Source organism: Crocodylus porosus, unplaced genomic scaffold (genome assembly GCF_001723895.1).
Source record: "Crocodylus porosus isolate Cpor-Errol unplaced genomic scaffold, CroPor_comp1, whole genome shotgun sequence".
In the NCBI taxonomy this organism is placed as follows: domain Eukaryota; kingdom Metazoa; phylum Chordata; order Crocodylia; family Crocodylidae; genus Crocodylus; species Crocodylus porosus.
Window position 1 is genome coordinate 15,094,792 of NW_017728911.1, and position 15,731 is coordinate 15,110,522.

The 15,731-nt window shown below is 43.0% G+C and overlaps 1 protein-coding gene across 1 annotated transcript in view; it reads left to right on the forward strand.

Moving 5' to 3' along the window:
* The window catches only part of MYO1E (myosin IE), a gene marked incomplete at its 5' end in the record, with an annotated part of 94,060 nt that overhangs the window by 37,355 nt on the left and 40,974 nt on the right, over positions 1 to 15,731 (forward strand). The window contains 7 exons of the mRNA XM_019533162.1: positions 2,119 to 2,199; positions 2,515 to 2,601; positions 3,837 to 3,923; positions 5,533 to 5,700; positions 6,852 to 6,937; positions 7,587 to 7,668; positions 10,233 to 10,339. Of these exons, the coding sequence (XP_019388707.1) occupies positions 2,119 to 2,199; positions 2,515 to 2,601; positions 3,837 to 3,923; positions 5,533 to 5,700; positions 6,852 to 6,937; positions 7,587 to 7,668; positions 10,233 to 10,339 (698 nt within the window). The remainder of the gene's footprint in view (positions 1 to 2,118; positions 2,200 to 2,514; positions 2,602 to 3,836; positions 3,924 to 5,532; positions 5,701 to 6,851; positions 6,938 to 7,586; positions 7,669 to 10,232; positions 10,340 to 15,731) is intronic.

A 15,731-nucleotide genomic window follows, 5' to 3' on the forward strand; every position in this document is an offset into this window, starting at 1 on the left:
ATTCCTCTGTCATTAAACACATTAACTTCCAACACACAGCTGTACAACCTTCTTTCCTCCGTCCGCACACTATCAGGTAGCATAGCCAAATCAACTGCTGTTTCATCAGATCAAGGGCCTAGAGCAATTTTGGTGAAGGGCAGAACAGAGAGGTGCAACCAGTCTTTTCCCATCAAGGCACCTGAGCTGGCATAAGCCATAATTTACCCGGGCTTTTTGATCATAGAGCCAGCAGATGCTCTGGTCAGTAGCAAGAGTAAGTAGCCCTGTCACACCATGGGAACACCAGGTACTGGATAGAGGAAAAATGCTACATCCTGGTGCTGAATCATCTCGGCTCATTTTCCAGAAGGAATTGTGACACTTTTCCCTCAGAGTCCCATTGTTGCTGCTTTCCAGTAGACACCATTCTTCTCCGTCCATTCCCCCCACACCGCCCCCCCATTCTCAACATAGTCTGCTTACAAATGAAAGGCTAGGCTGGAATGGTGAGGGAGAAGCTTCAGACATTGGCCATTACCTGTGGTCATGATACTGGTTCTAGGTGGGGCACTTCATTGTGGCAGCTCCACTGGTTTTAGCAAGTATTACTGCTGTCAGCAACATGAAAGAGCAAAACAAAGAATCAGAAAATTAGTGGAAGTGATTTTTGCTCATGAGCAGAAGATATTCAATATTGAGGTCTTCTAACAGTTTTTTATTGGTTTTTGCCTGATTTATTTCTCTTTTTGACTACTCTAATGGGAACAGTTGTATAAGAAGTAGGTCTAAAGGCTCACTGAACTAGACAACAGACTAACATAGGACTAGAGGTGCATCAATACATTGGTCCAATATCAGATTGGCACCAACATAAAGAAAAGTGGCTGTATTGGAAATCGGCCTGATGTTGCCAGTAATTTGGCTGAGAAATGCTTGAGCATGCGCACAGCCACAGCACAGCACTTAGGCAGCGAGGAGCACAGCCTGGCAGCTTGGAGAGCTATGTGCAGCTGGTAAGTCTGTGGTGGTGGAAGGGGAGTGGGGAGGGAAGGGGCATAGGGGGGCAGATCAAGATCCTCGTGGTGAGGGAGGGGGTGGGGCTGGGGCAGGTGCTGCCCAGCCAGGGCAAGGTGGGGCACGAGATGGAGCTGCAGCTCATCCAGATGGTATGAGGAAGGGAGGCCACTCCTGCTGCAGCATGCACCCTGGGAGGGCATGGGAGGGGGCATGTGCCCCCAGATCTGCACAGGGCACAGGCAGGGTGGGATGCCACTGTGGGCTGGGCCTGGGGCTGCACCGTTTCTTCCCAGCACATGGTGGAGAGGGTTGGGCTGGGGCTGGGGCTGTGCTCAGGGCGAGCAGCAGCACTGGGAGAGGGTGCTATTGGGGGGGGGGCAGGGCGGGGCCTACAGCAAATTTTGGGATGACTGCAGCCCACCCCTGTATTTCCCCCCAGTGCTGCCACCACCTGCCCCGAGTCTAGCCCAGCCCAGCCCAGCCTCCTCTTGGAAGAGCCTGATGCAGGCCCAGCCACAGCTCACAGCTGCGGCCCACCTCAACCCACACAGATCCAGGGGCACCCCTCTATTCCACGTGCCCTCCTGGGGTGCAGGCAGTGGCGGGAGCCGCCCTCCCCCCCATCCCCTGGATGAGCTGTGGCTCTGTCCGGTGCCCTGTCCCAGCTCGGCAGTACCTGCCTCAGCCCCAGCCCCAGCCCCACCCCACTCCTCCCTCACTGCAAAGGCCTTGATCTGCCCCTGCATGTCCCTTTCTCTCCCCTTCCCTTCCATCACAACAGACTTACCAGCTGGACACAGCTCTTCAAGCTGCAGGGCTGTGTATCAGAAATCAGATCAGTATTGAACAATATGCCTCCTTAAAAATCGGCTATTGGTATCAGCCCCCAAAATTTCTATTGCTGCACCCCTACATAGGACTCATCTGATAGTTGATGACAGAGCTCATTTTAAGTAAAAATTAAATTCCCTTGGGTGGGTGGCAATGTTATAATCCCTAGAAACAGTTTATTTTTGTAGAAACCCAAGTTTTTCAGTTCAGAAGTTATTATTTATACATATAAATTATACATTATTTTATGTAAACATTATTTCTGTTTCTTTGGGTCTTTTTTATTAGTCCATTAATAAAGCTATGGAGAAGGACCATGAAGAATATAACATTGGGGTCCTGGACATTTATGGATTTGAAATATTTCAGGTAAGGAAAAAGCACTCCCCCACCGATCAGAACAAAGGGAATGTGAACTTTCTGGGTATTCATACAAACTTAAGTGCTTAGCAGCAACATCTCACTTAATACAAATAAAATAACAAAATGAGTTTTGAAAATCTCAGTCAGTGGCCTTGATCCTCAGATTTTGCAATACACAGGATGATCGTAAAATGAGCTACTCTCCAGCACTGAAAATGGTCCATTGAAACTTCTCTGGATATTGATAATATATTATATGAAAAGCTATTGGATGTAGAGCACAAAGCTAACATTTTAATTTGTTCCTTTGTTTTATTCTAGAAAAATGGTTTTGAACAGTTTTGCATCAACTTTGTTAATGAAAAACTGCAGCAGATTTTTATAGAACTGACACTGAAAGCAGAACAGGTAACCAGTCATCATTTCTGAGCAGAAATTCATAGTACCAGCTGTCACCCTTTCATTTGATGGTAGAATGAGGTTTCAACCGTTGACAGTAAAATTTGCCTTGCAAAGCAAGACAAAGAAATGCTCCTTGTGGCTGGCTAGCCTTGAAAATGTAAACAGCAGTTGCAGACACAATTATTCCTTGCAACAATGATACAAAAGTGAGTCTCTCATACAATGTACTCATGCAGTCATATGACTCTCTGCCGAGACTTAGTGCGTGCTCTGACTCATTGACAGAAATGGAGAACTGCAGCTTGATTCTATCTCTGCATTTTCATTGGCCGTGGCACAAAAAGTTAAGTAGGAAAACACTATTTCTCAGTTTCCTCCAGACTTGCTTTTCCCTATATTTAGTGAAAAAGAGACTTTAGCTAATTTGTCTGCACTTCTTTTCACTTCACTTATTTTACCTTTTAAAATTATAAACTTATTCTCTGCCCTAATTTTTTTCCAAATTTTGAGGAATTCTAGATGGGAGATCAATGACACCATGCAACATAGGTCCCTAGCACACATTCATTTAAAGGTGCCATAGGATCTGATTCCTAATTTCAACAATCACACCTCATGCCATACCACATCTGAACCGGTCCCAAAACTGCATCTCCTGCCTCGGGTGTCATGAAGCTTGTTTTGTTAAAATTTACTTAATAGAATTTGAAAGATATGCCGATGGAAAACTTCTGCTTTTATTAGTAACTGCTCAAGCCATCTGAAAGAAAACATGCACTAGTTTTTTTTGCAAGTTCTGCAGCTGTGCAGTATGAGTTTTCACATAACACAACCATAAATCTGAAATCTGGGAGGCTTAAGAGGTCTGAGATGCAGAGGAAGATGATGTAGCTGCTGTGCTTGTGATCACTATTATCACCATTTGATTGAACTTACTTTGATAAGGCCAGACTCATCCCTGGCATAACTCCACCATGTGCTTGAATTCACCACAAAAGAAATAGCTCATTATTTGCATCCTAGAAATAGGCCAGGCAAGAACTATTTTTGCTGTTTATGGCAAGCTTACAGGAAACAAGTTTTTATTCACCATCTAGAAAGCTAAATACTTCTAGTATTGTTTGCTGACAGGTCTTTATAAACATATTTCAATCCTGGTGAATTTGTGTATGCAGTATGCAAAACCCACTTGTAAACCAATAAAATGACTGAATATTTGGGTCTTTTTTTCTGTCTCACAGGAAGAATATGTGCAAGAAGGAATTAGGTGGACACCCATAGATTATTTCAATAACAAGATAGTGTGTGATCTCATAGAAAACAAAGTGGTGAGTCTTTGTCATAAATACAGATGCAAGAAACTGAGAACATTTTTGTCCAACTAAATTAATCACTGGGATTGCATTGCAGTCAACCAAGTCAAGATTTACCATGATTTTGAATGAAAAAAATACTAATTTCCTATGGAGCTGAAGTCCCCCCACCTCCCCAAACTCTACTATATAGCCACATACAAACCCTATACTCTTTGAGAGTAGTTTAGATCAGTAATGCACAACTTTTTTGCTGCACAGACTGGATGGACAATGCCAGGTCCCCCCATGGGCTGGATCTGGCTGACGGTTCCAGTATGGCTGCAGGCGGTTGTGCAGCCTGACACTAATCTGTCTGCCCAGGATGGGGGCAGGCGGGATGGAGCTGCCTCAATCTGGATGCTTGGGGTGGGGGAGGTGTGTAAGAAGCAGCCTAATCCCAGTCTTGATGCAGGCAGGGGTGGAGAGCAGCCCAACCCCAATCCAGATGCATGGGGAGTGGGGCGAAGCAACTCCAATCCAGACACCTGGTAGGGAAGCTGAGGCTGGAGCTGGCTGCATGGAGCTTCAGCTGTTCCTGAAGGCCCATGGGCGAGATGTTATGGGTCTGTGGAATGGAGGTTGGAATCCCCTGCTGGTCTGGATAAAATAGTAAAGCATTCCCAAATTTGCATCTTTTATCTACATGCAAGGAATGGTAAGATACAGGCTGCATGTGTCACATTGCAGTTTTAGGATGCTGATTAACAAAATCGGCAAGTTGTCAGACAAGAAACTACTTTATCTAAAATGTGGGTTACTTTTTGATGCTGGAAGGAAGGTAACTCTATCTGGGAAGGAGTTCTGAGCTAAAAAAGGAAAGATTTCTTTTGATATACAGGCATACCTTGGAGATATTGCGGGTTTGGTTCCAGACCACCGCAATAAAGCGAATATCGCAATAAAGCGAGTCACACGAATTTTTTGGTTTCCCAGTGCATATAAAAGTTATGTTTACACTATACTATTGTCTATTAAGTGTGCAATAGCATTATGTCTAAAAAAACAATGTACATACCTTAATTAAAAAATACTTTATTGCTAAAAACTGCTAACCATCATCTGAGCCTTCAGCGAGTCGTAATCTTTTTGCTGGTGGAGGGTCTTGCCTCGATGTTGATGGCTGCTGACTGATCAGGGTGGTGGTTGCTGAAGTTTGAAATATTGCAAGAATTACCAAAATGTGACACAGAGGCACGAAGTAAGCAAATGCTGTTGGAAAAATGGCGCCGATAGACTTGCTCGATGCAGGGTTGCCACAAACCTTCAATTTGTAAAAAACGCAGTATCTGCGAAGCGCAATAAAGTGAAGCGCAATAAAATGAGGTATGCCTGTACCTGCTAGTTCCCCCTTTAATTAGCTCACTCTATCTATGACTTGCACTTCTTTCTGATTGTTGCTTTCATGCTAATGGATAAACTCTCTATTATAACTCCACTTAGGGGGATTATACCTGAGATAAATTTGATCTGGTGTTTTAATTCAGCATGAAGAATTGCTCTTTTTCTGAAAAAATACTAGTATTGCCTTGCATGTTGCTTATTACCATTTTGGTTTTGTTCCCTTTTGTGCTTTCCCCATCAGAATCCTCCAGGGATTATGAGCATTCTGGATGATGTGTGTGCCACAATGCATGCTGTGGGCGAAGGAGCTGACCAAACACTACTCCAGAAACTCCAGATGCAGATTGGGACTCACGAACATTTCAACAGCTGGAACCAGGGATTTATTGTTCATCATTATGCTGGAAAGGTGCCACAGAAAAATAATTTTTGAAGAGGACACTTATTTTAAGTGTTGCCTAATATATTTCCAAACAAAAAGGACAGTAATTAAAAAAGTCCCCAGATACTGATTCTGCATTGTCATCAACTGAAAGAGGGATGCACATTTATGCCACTGTAGCCCCTCTGGATCTGCCCTTGATCATGTCATATTATATATAGCTTATCTCCTAGCCAGGTATCTAATCCTATCTATAAGCCATTTGAAAAATAACAACATGATCTTCAAAGTAAAATCTAACCCCTCTCCCTCCAAAGCAACTGAAGCCATTTACTATCTTGAAGACAGGTTTTCATCTTGTTTTCTTACTGAGGCTAGCATATACAAGTTCAGAATAGTTCTTGTCCCCTGGTCAAAATAGGTTACTTCTACAGTTAGAGATGGGTTTCTGTATGTTAGGCTACCATTTTTGTGATTTTTACTGATGGATGACACTATCTTTTACTATACAAGGCCCACAGAAACAAATTGTGAAATGGATTTTACAAGAGAAATAATTATTTGACAAGACTTTGTGTACAGGTATTTTTACTAAGTAAAGCTAAATACATGTATGATTTATATAGAGATATTTAATCTGATACCCGTTCAAGTCAGGGTCAGTGCTGTTTAAACCTTCCTAGACAAACATTTGTTTAACCTGAATTTAACACTTCCATTAATAGAGATTCCATAACTTTTCTAAGCAAACTGTTTCAGTGCTTAGCTATCCTCATGGTTAGAAATCCATTAATTCTCTGGAGTAAACGTGCAAGTGTTTTTACATTGCCACTAAGCCCTGTGAAATCCCCCTGACTATGTCTAAAACTTTTCAATACTGCCATGCTTATTAGTGTATTACAGCAAACCTTGTTTATGCAGAATGCTTTTCTCTCCTGGATGAAATGAAGTTTATTCCAAGACCATTATCCAGCTGCTTGCAGCTCTTTTTTATATTCTAAATGCATAGTGGCAGCTTGTTTATACTGGGCAAACTCATGAGGTAAACACTGTACAGGGATGTATTAATTACCAAGGAATCTCCCAGAAACAAAAAATGGAGATGGAAAAAGAGATTAAATATTGTTTAATTATCACATTTTCAATTAACCACCAACATTTAATTTCATTTTGCTTAGGTATCCTATGATATGGATGGTTTCTGTGAAAGGAATCGGGATGTTCTTTTCATGGACCTGATTGAACTCATGCAGAGCAGTGAGCTGTAAGTAGGCAAAAAATATTTAAAGCTGAGAATAAATATGTTGGCTCAAATAGATGCAAGGGGCTTGATTCTCTACTGCTTTGCACCCAGTATAATCTTTGATCACTATGACTAAGTGGGGATAAAACATGACCAAAGCAGAAAGACAGCATAGTAAATGCAGTCAGTTTGCATTTACTTTGTATCGACGTGAATAATTATATAGGAACATTCAGAGGGCAAAATAGACATTGCTAAGGTCTGGAGAGACCCCAAGTGTGGTGCTTTAGGAACTAACCCAATGATTTGTAAAATATTTTAAAATGAACAGATGAAAGATTATGGGTTGAAAGTACAAAGAAGCATTATTAATTAATATATAATTTAATGATTAATGTTAACAGTTTTAAAAATAATATTCCTTGAATCTGGAACTTTGTAATCCTTCAGAAATTTATATGCTTGCCAAGACGATAACTGAAAAGGCAGAGGTTCCATATGGCAACAGCTCCTGAAAGTGTTGATATTAAAGAGATATATGATTGCAAATAACCATTTATGTTCTATTAAGCTACCAGTTTCTATGATGTATGCCTTGAACTCGCTGTAGTCTGCAGAGTGCCTGTTTGCTGTGTCCATTCATATAGACATCTTACTAATTCTTTTCTAGACCTTTTATAAAGGCTCTATTTCCTGAAAACCTCCAAGCAGACAAGAAAGGCCGCCCAACCACTGCTGGCAGTAAAATCAAAGTATGTTCAGTTTGTATGCATCTGTGTGTATTTATTGTATGCCTGTCTTTATTTAAAGAATAAAAGCAGTTTTCACCATGTAAAACTCTTATTTAGATAAAACAATGATAGTGATGCCCTGGTCGTAAAGTAACTTTGTTTCAGCCTACACAAACCAGTATTTCACTAGTTTCACTTTTTTTGCCCAGCTGTATTCTGTCTTCAGTGGTGAATGTTCCAAAATGGCAATTGATAGTAGTTATAACAGCACTAGCATGTGCATAATGAATAAGCCCCTTCACTCAGCCACTTGACATTTTACAATTAACTACAGATAATAGATCTTTTTACTGCCCAGAAAAGCGCACCTCCCCCCTCCCCTTTCCCAGCATCATCCAGCACCCACTGAAGTCAATGGTAGCCTTTCTGTCCAATTACATTGTGCAATGAATCAGGTCTCAGTGTTTTGAAGCTAGCATCTTATTAAGAGACTGGCTGGAAAATATAAGCCAGATCCAAATACCCCCAAACCTTGAAACTGTTTGACTGCTAATCTAGACTATGTTTGCTGTTTCCTCAGTTTTACCCTGATGATCAAGTTCAGCTGAAGCACTCACATTAACAGCCTTTACTTTTAAGAATTTAGGACCAGAGACAGGATGATGATGCCTTAAGCACCTTTCTCTCTTAGCTTACTCTTCCTTTCTGGCACTGTACCATGGCTGTCTTCTTTACTAATGACATTTCTGTGGAGGTGGCTTGGAGTTGGGGCAGAGGGTTGGGAATGGAAGATTGTTTCTTTTTGGAGGAAGTTGACCGAGTTCCTTAAGGCAGTGGTTTCCAACCTTTTTTCATTTGCGGACCCCTAAAACATTTTGAATGGAGGTGTGGACCCCTTTGGAAATTTTGAATGGAGGTGTGGATCCCTCTGAATTTTAAAATGTGGGTATTCACATGCTTTTGATGAATCATAGTTATCTTTCATAGACCCCTTAGACGTGGTCTGTAGGGCTATGTGAAACTTCAGGTGCTGATTTGATACAGAGGAGATTCGGCCTGATTTGGTGGCCGACTCTCCAAATCCAAATTGAATCAGGGGACCAATTAAAAGGTTTGAATCGATTCAAAGTTCTCCGAAACTGGAAAAGATTTGGAGAACTTTGGCAATTCGGGCAGTCCCCGCCCGCCGCAGCAGGGAGCTGGACCTGGACTCAGAGCTGGTAAGTGGGGGGAGGGGGGGTTGGAGGACCATGGGGTGACCCCTGCCAGGCCCCATCCCTGGCCTGCTCCCCATTCCTCCCCCTCCGGACCCTTGCTCGCCCCCTTAGCCTCCCATGGCTGCCGTGTCCGCCCCAGCTCCCATTGCATTTAAAAAAAAGTCCCACTCACTGGGTGCTGCCCAGTCTGGGGGGCAATCCCTGCTGCCCCCCACTGCCTGGGGGGCTCTGCCATGAGCCCCCCAACCTCCGCCCACTCCCCCAGCCCCTCCCTATGGCTGCCTCACCCAGCCCAGCTCCGGCATTTTAAGAAAAAAAAACTGAGAAAAACCCCCAGGACTCACCAGCTTCAGAGGCCCCGGGCCTTCGGGGGGATTGTGCAGAGCCCCCCACATGGCGTGGGGCAGTGCAGGGCAGTGGAGATCGCCCCCTGCCAGGGAAGGAACCAGTGAGTCCAGGGTTCTGGGTTTTTTTTTCCTTGAAGAGCCGGAACTGGGGAGGACAGGGCAGCCATGGGGGTGGAATGTAGGAGGAGGGGGGGGATTGGGGGGCTCATGCAGACCCCCCTAAACAGTGTGGGGCAGTGGGGAGCAACAGGGATTGCACCCCTGCCCGGCACCACCTGGTGACTTGGGGCTTTTTTTTTTTCAAAGTGCGGGGAGCTGGCATGGGGGGAGCAGCCATTGCTGGGGCTGGGAGAGCAAGTGGGGGATGGGCCTGGGTGATTCGAAGATTTGGCAGTAACTGAATCGCCGAATCAGATTCAGCCGAATTGATTTGGAACAGTGATTCGAATCACCAGATCAAATCACTGTTCCCTGAAATCGGCCGAATCCAAAGTGAACACTAGCTGCTTCGCACAGGCCTTGTATTCTGTGGACCCCCAAGGATCTACAGACCACAGGTTGAAAAACACTGCCTCAATGGATATGCAGTTTTGTTGATTGGTTTTGTTTACTATATACACATACTCATGACAAGCTCTAGATATATTTTAAAATTGAAATCAATAAAATGGAATTTCATTTTTTGTTAGAGCAAAGGTGGGCTTTATCATACAATACCAGAAAGAGATAATTGCTCAGAAGCGTGGAGTTAAGTGTCCTTGTCTTCATGCAAAATTAGCAAGTTGAACAGAATTGTGGCCTTTTCTCCCAAGCACATAAATGTTTTCATATTGTAGTTATGCATATTTGAATAGTATCTATAGTGTCACATTTAGCCCCTTTTTCACTCATGCTGCCTATTATACAAACAAGTACAGTGTTCAACCAAAAAATGATTATTTGATGACTGACCCATTGTAGATACATCTCAGATCGCTCAGCTTAATCAGCTCATATCAAAACAATATTTTTCATTTTACAGAAACAAGCAAATGATCTTGTTGGCACCCTGATGAAATGCACACCTCACTACATACGCTGCATCAAGCCCAATGAGACAAAGAAACCTCGGGACTGGGAGGAGAGCAGGTATGTGTAAGCAAAGGATGTAGTGGAGCAGAGTCAAAGCAGCAGTCCAAACAAGTCTTCCTCTTAGCCACAGAAATAGAAAATTTGTAAATCACACGATAGAGGGACAGAATCAGACACCCTCAAGATAACTCATTAGAGAAGCTTTCAGAAAGCCTTCAGAAAGGAAGCCTACTATACAGGCGACCCTCGCCATTCGCATGGGATATGTTCTTGTATCCCAGGAGTGGGCAAAATGCGGCCTGCTGGCCAGATGCAGTCTGCCAGGCCATTTTATCTGGCCCATGGGGCCCCTAAAAAAATTTAGAAAATTAATATTTATCTTCCCCCGGCTGCCTCTCATGCGGCCCTCGATGGTTTGCCAAAACTCAGTGAGCGGCCCTTCGCCCAAAATAATTCCCCACCCCTATTGTATTCCCTGCAAATGGCGAAATCCATGAATAAGGCACTGCATTCATGAACTCAGTGCCCCCGGTGGCTGGCGGGGGTGGGGGCACGGCATTGGGAGCCCAACAGCAGCAAGCATGGAGCTCCTGAGGCACTCCTGTAAGTATATAAAGTGCATTTAAAATGCGGGTTTGGCATTCGCGAATATTTGCAACCATGAATGCCAGACCCGCAAATAGTGAGGGTTTCCTGTATAACCATTTGTTCAATTGCCTTTTCTAAACTGTGGAGTGGGGGTGGAGGGGCTGAGAAGAACAGTAGCCTCATGCTAATTAGCATTCACAGTTAATAGTTTATTTTAACTTTTCTGGGTAATCACATTTTACAGAACCTATTTGAGTAACTCTACTGGGTAAATAAGAAATAAATTATCAGTGTTACACATTAGCAGGATGGGACTTGTTACTTTTACTTTCCTTTTGGGGAGGAAAACACTTATTAGGTAACTAGGCAGGCACCCATGTGATATTTTATCATTCAAAGTTTGATTCAGAAAAGCAAATACGTGTACAAAAGAAAACGATATAAAAGTAGCATGGTAGGTTTTTACTTCTCTAGTTTGATTTAAAATGTTTATGAACTAGCACTTTGAACAGAAATCACTGAGGTTCATAGTATTAGGCATCTGTCTATACATCCCAAAATATTGGCTCAGGGTGGGTTTACTGCAACAAATGTTTTCTGATATTTTTAATCTTATTTTACATGACAGCTGTTGCTAGAGAATTCACCCCAATATGAGCAAACAAGTGTTTGAAATAAATTTAATACATAATGCATACCAAAAGTAATAAAATATTATATGAAATAGGTATAACATTTGTTTCTGTTGCAAGACACATACCTTTCTTTTTCAAAATCTTTTTTGAATCAGGCAGACTAAATTATTTAAATAATACTAAAATAATTATAATTTCTCATATAACAAGTTGATAGGGTTATGATTAAAGGAAAGGGAATGGATCAAGAGTGGTCATCCACACATCAGGGACATACCAGAATTCACTTATTGCCACTTGGTTCATGAGCAAGTAGTCACGTGCAGATGTAGATCATTCATCGCCAAAGCCACAACCATGACCAACCCTTGAGACCGTCATTTGGACGTTGGCATTAAATGAAGAAAAAATCTGAAAACAGGCCTCTTTTCTTGGAAAGTATTGATAGAATAACAAAAAGTCACATTTGCAAGAAAATGCACACTCATTTCAGAGCAAGATTGGGCAAAAGTTATTCCAGTTTTCCAGCAAAAGTGGATGTTGTCCTACAGATCCTGAGGTCATTGGTGATGAAGTGCAGATAAGCAGGTTGACTTAATTATCCTTATAAGAACAAGTCCTTCTCCCCCATTTTTGAAATTACAGCCTTTTGTTCTTTAAACTGGATTTCAATTTTTTAGATTGTCCAGAAAAATAAAAAACTAAACACAGGTTACAGCTAGTGATACCACCAGAAAAGGTTATGTTTAGTCATAAGTATTTCCAGAATAAAACTCTGAACTATAGTTTCATTTTTGGAGTGAAGGTTCATAAGATTAACCGAAGAGACATTTTGTTTTTGTTTTCCTTACATAGTCTTGTGAACCTACTGCTGTGGGAAAGTTCAGTGACACTGGAAATACACATAATTGGGTTTTAATATCCCCAGTGGTACTTTGCTGACTAATGTTAATTTAGCTTTTGAAATAAGTATCCTCTTGTGATCATTTTGTTTCATGCACCACACACATGACCACATATATTTTTTAAATGTCCTGTGGTTGAATATTTAATCTGCTCACTACTAAACATGTTATTGGACTTTAAAACTTTTGTTGTTGTCTTGTTAAAGAAACTGTGCCAAAAGAAGTCTGTTTTACTTTTTGCTGCTAAAACCCATGTTACTGTAGGCATCTACTGCAGTTGAATAGTTCCAGATAATTTTGTACTTTAAGAAAAGCCTTGTATCAAATCTAAGATATGGCAGGATTATTTGCTTATTCCAGAAACTGGGGTGTTTCTTCTAAAACATGTTTTTCTTTCAATGCTGGCACAGCCACTTAGACTTAATTTCAAAATTGCTACATTAGCAGAATTCCCAGACTTTGACCTGTTTATGGGTGATGTCTGAAGACTTTCAGAGTACTTTTCCCAGAAAAAAAAGGAAAAACATTAATGTCTCAAAAATTCTGTGTTGCTGGAAACTAGTATTTGGCAGGATGGTAAGAAAAAGGGAGTAATATTGTTGCTTCACTGCATTATTCCAGATGTGAATAGGAGGGAAAACTATAAACAGGAACATATATTTTTAAACATCAGTTCTACTGTACAAGAAGCCTTGGAATGAGTTCAGAACATACTCACATTTTTTCAAAACTCAGATTAAACATTCAGTACATACATAAACCACAGTGAAGTGATGGTCAAGAAGAATGAGAATTTGAAATATGTCTTTAGACAGAAAGAAGAAATGCTGAGTAAAGCAGCCTTTAAAAAATAAAAGTCCTTTCTAGTCCTACCTTTTATGACTTGTATGACTTTGTTTAAAGATTTTTTTTTTTTAATGTTTGTAAATCTTACATTAGTAAAACCTTAGCAGTCTTTCTTATTGCAAGTTAAATTTATACTATTTTATTCAAATTGAAATTTCAAACCAAAAAAGGGTAAGCCACCTTAGTGGACAGTTGCTTCTTCAACTACTCTATTTTAAACATTCAGGAGCTGGAGAAAATTCAAAAGAGATTCATAAGACTCATTCAACAGCAACAAAAGTAAATTATAGTCTCCACATGCAGAAAGGGAGAAGGAAATACTAAAGGCAAACCTTTCCTGCATTGGTTTTCTCTAGAGGTGCACTGATACATTGGCTCCATGTCGGATTGGCACCGATATTAGGAAAATTGAGAGTATTGACAATTTGGATTTTTTTGCCTGATGTGGTTGATAATGTGGCTGATAAATACTGCATGCATGTGTGCAAGCCGAAGTATGCACGCAGCCAGAAGCATCTCCCAGCAGCTAGAGAGCAGCCTGGTCTGGCTGGTAAGTCTGTTGTGGGGGAAAGGGGGAAGGAAGGGGCGTAGGAAGGTAGATTGAGGCCCTTGTGGTGAGGGAGGGAGTGTGGCTGGGGCAGGGGCAGGCACTGCCCAGTCAGGGCGGTGTGGGGCATGGGACAGAGCTGCAGCTCATCTGGAGGGTGTGGCGGAGGGGGGCAGCTCCTGCCTCTGTGTCCACTGCAGGAGGGCATGGGGGGGGGCATGTGCCACCCAGATCTGTGCAGGGTGAGGGTAATCTGTCGCTGCAGGCTGGGGCTAGGGCTGCACCAGGCTCTTCCCTGTGGGGGCTGGGCCGAGCTGTAATCAGGGTGGACAGCAGCGGCATTGGGAGGAGGGGTTGGGGGGCTTCAGAATTCACCACAGCCATCCTCCCAGCACTGCCACCGCCCGCCCTGAGTGCTGCCTGGCCCAGCCTCCTGCTGAGAAGAGCTGGGCACAGTGCCCAGCCTGGAGCAGCAGCCCACCGTTGTCCCACATGCAGATCCGGAGGCACATGCCCTCCATGCCCTCCCAGGGTGCACACAGCAGCAGAAGCCACCCTCACTCCCTTCCCTGTGCCCACCAGATGAGTCACGGCTCCATCCTATGCTCCGTCCACCCTGGCTGGGCAGCACCTGCTCCAGCCCCACTCCCTCCCTCACTGTAGGGGCTTCGATCTGCCCTCCCCACCTCCGCCTCTTCCTTCTCTCCACCCATTCCCCCACAACAGACTTACCAGCCAGACGCCACTTTCCAGGCTGTGGGGCTGCATATCAGAATTGGATCAGTATTGGCCGATATGGCTTGTTAAAAATCGGACATCAGTATTGGCCCAAAAAACCTCTTATCAGTGCACCCCTAGTTTTCTCCTGTGGTATTTAAGTGGAAACCATTAGCCAGTGTGCAGAACCCATGTAAAAGGACTTTACACAAAAAACTGTAGAGATACCAAAAGAATGGGGTCTTGCATCCCAGTCTGTAGAGAGTACAGAGTTCAGAAACTGTTAGTACATCCTGAGGGTCTTTATGACACCAGAACTGTCTCTGAAAACTGCTGGACATACTCTTGCCATTCTCTGAGCCTGCCCACGGCACCACAGAGCTAGTATTCACGATACACAGGATCATGCTAACCAAAGAGTCTGCTTTCTGGCTATAAAGTGGCAATGTGGCTTTTGCGGGGTTCTACAGCCGTCAAATTTAGCCCTTTTTGAATATTCTTGAGTCTGAATAGCCAAATTCAGATCTTTTGTTGGCCTACTTATTGCTTAACTTTAAGCTACATAAAGTTACGTGAAAATTATACAAGCTATGTACACATGTTCCTAAGATCTGGGAAAATTCTCCTGGGTTTGTTTTCTTGATTAAAAAAAACAAAAACAAACACAAAAAAAACTTACCCAGAGATGGCTGAACAGGCATTGGAATGCTGAGACCCTGAAGAGCAAAGAACATGCAGTGCTGATGCTGACACTGTGCAGCTGGGGAGGCCTGTGCACAGCTGACCCTGACTGCTCGGGTTCAGCCTGTGCCTCCCTGCAGCCCACGTAGAGATTATGAAGGGGGCTTGTTCTGTTCCCTGTTTAGCTGCAGCAGTAGAGTCTAGTGAGTGACATGATGTCTGCTGGAGCAAGGTGGGGTTGGGGGCAGGAGCAAAGAACCCTGGGATGCTGGAGGATCTCAGAAGAGACTATGTACAGACATTCACTCTCCCAAGAGAAACTGTGTTGGGAGTCATTTAACCCTGGCTGTTCCTGGGTTATTTTTCTCCTATACTGGTCATTTTTGCTCTGGGAGAAAAATCCTGAAGATCTGTACTCTCATGATTTCTACTCGGAAAGCAGCTGTTTTCCCAGGATTTCATAGACATTAGGGCTGGAAGGGAACTCAGAAGATCATCGAGTCCAGCCCCCTAATTTAGGAGAAACTGAA